Here is a 2,669-nt window from a genome sequence, read left to right on the forward strand (position 1 = left end):
GGAGGGGGGGGGGGAACGGGGACGGGGGCGGAGGGGTGAGGAAAGAGATCTAAGGCATTTTCTCAGTGATCAATGGGGAGGATCCAGCCCACAATGGGTGTTGTCATCCCTGGGCTGGTAGTCCTGGGTTCTTTAGGAAAGCAGGTTGAGAGCCTTGTAAGCTACTAAGCAGCAACCACCATGGCTTTTACATCAGCTCTGCCCTGAGGATGCAGCCTTGTTTGAGTTCTGCCCCGTCTTCCTTCAGGAACGGACAGCAACATGGAAGTGTAAGCCAAACAAATGCTTCTCCCCTCAGTCTGCTTTTTGGTCATGGTGTTTCATGTCTCATGGCAGCTACAGAAATCCTAAGACTAGTTGGTACGAGGAATGGGGTATTGCTGTGTTTTGGGGAGAATTGTGGAAGGACTTTGGAACTTTGGGCTAGAAAAGTCATTTCATTTCAGGAGCTCAGTGAGTTCCTGAGGAGCTTAGAGTGTACAGAACAGTACAGACAATAGAGGCCTGGCTTGTGAAGTCTTGTGAGGAAATTTAGACTCTATAAGGGTTATTTGCTATTATGAATTGAGATTCTGCTGTTAGGATCAGCTGAAGCTAAAGTCAGCCACAATAACAAGCGACCGCAGCACCAGTGCAGAGAAACCTTTGTGCCACTGGAACAGTCGATGCTGGTACCTGGAGCTAAGAGACTAGTGACAATTTAAACCAGAGCCTGCTGATGGTGGCACACCTTTAATCCCAGCATTTGGAGGCAGAGGCAGGCGGATCTCTGAGTCTGAGGTCAGCCTCGTCTATAGAGTTCTGGGACAGTCAGAGCTACATAGAGAAACCCTGTCTCCATATCAAACAAGAGATGAGCGTCACTGAGGTGAAATCTTCTGGGAGGTGTTTTCTGGGAGCAGAGAGGTGTTCCAGAGGCATCCAAGGATGTGGTTGTGTGTGGACATCTCCCAGGTGATGCTGGTTTTGAAGACAAAGAGATGATGGAGAACTGGTGACTGGCACTGAGAGCCCAGGAGCGGCCTCTGAAGGTGCAGCCTCAGTGGCAGTTTAAGGACCAGAACTGAAGGGGGTCATGTAAAGAAGCTGGGGGTGTGGCACCAAGAAGAGTATTGGTCAAAGAGCAGCCCAGCTGAAGTAAGGGACCTCGCAGTTTTGGAGAAGCCAGTAACACCAGGAAATGCACCAAGAGAAGCAGCAGCAGTGGAGAAAGAGCAAGGCGGACCTAAAAGACAGGCTGTGTGTGCTGCAGAAGTGGCCCAAGCCCTCTGGAGGGGCCCAGAAGATGGTGAATGAACCCCACACACTGGACGGTTAGAATTTGGTTTTGCTTTGATCGGACTATATGTCTTGATTTTCCCTCTTGAAGAAAGTATTTTATAGGAGTCCACAGTTGAGTTTGAATTTTAATAGATTGGCTATTTTAATGGGGCTGAAACTTTAATGTGTTTGAACTTGTAAAGACAGTGGGACTTTTAAAGTCATTTATGTGAGATCTTGGGGATGAGTAAGAAAGGAAAGGTTGTGGCTTAATAGTGATGTTTGTGCATCAGACTGACAAGGGGTCAGTTGTATTGGCTTGTTTTGTGTGTCAACTTGACACAAGCTAGAGTCATCAGAGAGGAAGGAGCCTCGGTTGAGAAAATGCCTCCATGAGATCCAGTTGTAAGGCATTTTCTCAATTACTGATCAATGGGGGAGGGCCGGGGTAGGTAGTGCTACCCCTAGGCTGGTAGTCCTGGGTTCTAGTTAAGCAAGCCTTGTAAAGCAAGCCAGTAAGCAGCACCCTTCTCTGGCTCTGCATCATCTCCTGTCCCCAGGATTCTGCCCTGTTTGAGTTCCTGTCCTGACTTCCTTCAATAACGGACAGCAATATGGAAGCCATAAATACTTCTCTCCCAGCTTACTTTTTGGTTATGGTGCTTCATCACAGCAAGGAAACCTCAACTAAGGTACCTTCTTTCACCTTCTCAGGAACTCCAGCAGCAATGAAGGAAGCCAGTTGTTTATAGACCATGGCTGGATTGGACAAGCATACTGCTTGCAGGAAGGTTCCATAACTTCCAACCCTAACTTGAGGAAGGAGGTTCAGAGTAGAGCCTGAGCTGAAACAGGAACCAGGTCAGGGCAAGTGTGACTGAAACCCAAGTCCAGAACCTGTGTCTTTCCTACCCTCCTTGAACGCCGGAGTCCTAGTGTGCCTGACCCAATCTGGATCTGCTACATGACACCTCTCCAGTCCCAGGGAGGCTTCTGAACACAGAATCCAACTGGCTGTAAAGATCCAACCATTTAATAACAAAAGCTCCCCACCCTCCCCACTCCACGACAGCATCCAGAGCACAGGATGAGCACAGCTAGTAGGAGGCAGTGGAAAGCCAAGGAAAATGAGGATGCCAGATGGACTCCTGGATTAAGAACTGCGTTGGGTCGAGGCCTCTTTGCCCAGGCATTGGCATGAACCACACAGGCGGCTGGGGCTAGCCACACACCACCAAAGTATGAGAGTGCTGNCTGGTGTGTACGTGTGTTTCACTAGCTTGCTTCTGCCAAGTCCAAATCTCAGCGAGGGACGACGGGAGCTCACACGGGCCTCGTCCTCTTGGCCTTTTTCTCAGACCTCACAGCATCATCATGGGCTTTCCTCTTCTCTGCCAGCTTGTTGGCCT

The 2,669-nt window shown here is 49.4% G+C and overlaps 1 protein-coding gene across 1 annotated transcript in view; it reads right to left on the minus strand.

Moving 5' to 3' along the window:
• Positions 1-2,290: 2,290 nt before the first annotated feature.
• LOC110330561 (pescadillo homolog) overlaps positions 2,291-2,669 on the minus strand; it is an 8,926-nt gene continuing 8,547 nt past the window's right edge. Inside the window, exon 12 of the mRNA XM_029545296.1 lies at positions 2,291-2,669. Coding sequence (XP_029401156.1) covers positions 2,584-2,669 — 86 coding nt within the window. The 3' untranslated portion in view covers positions 2,291-2,583.

Source organism: Mus pahari, chromosome 13 (genome assembly GCF_900095145.1).
Source record: "Mus pahari chromosome 13, PAHARI_EIJ_v1.1, whole genome shotgun sequence".
NCBI lineage: Eukaryota > Metazoa > Chordata > Mammalia > Rodentia > Muridae > Mus > Mus pahari.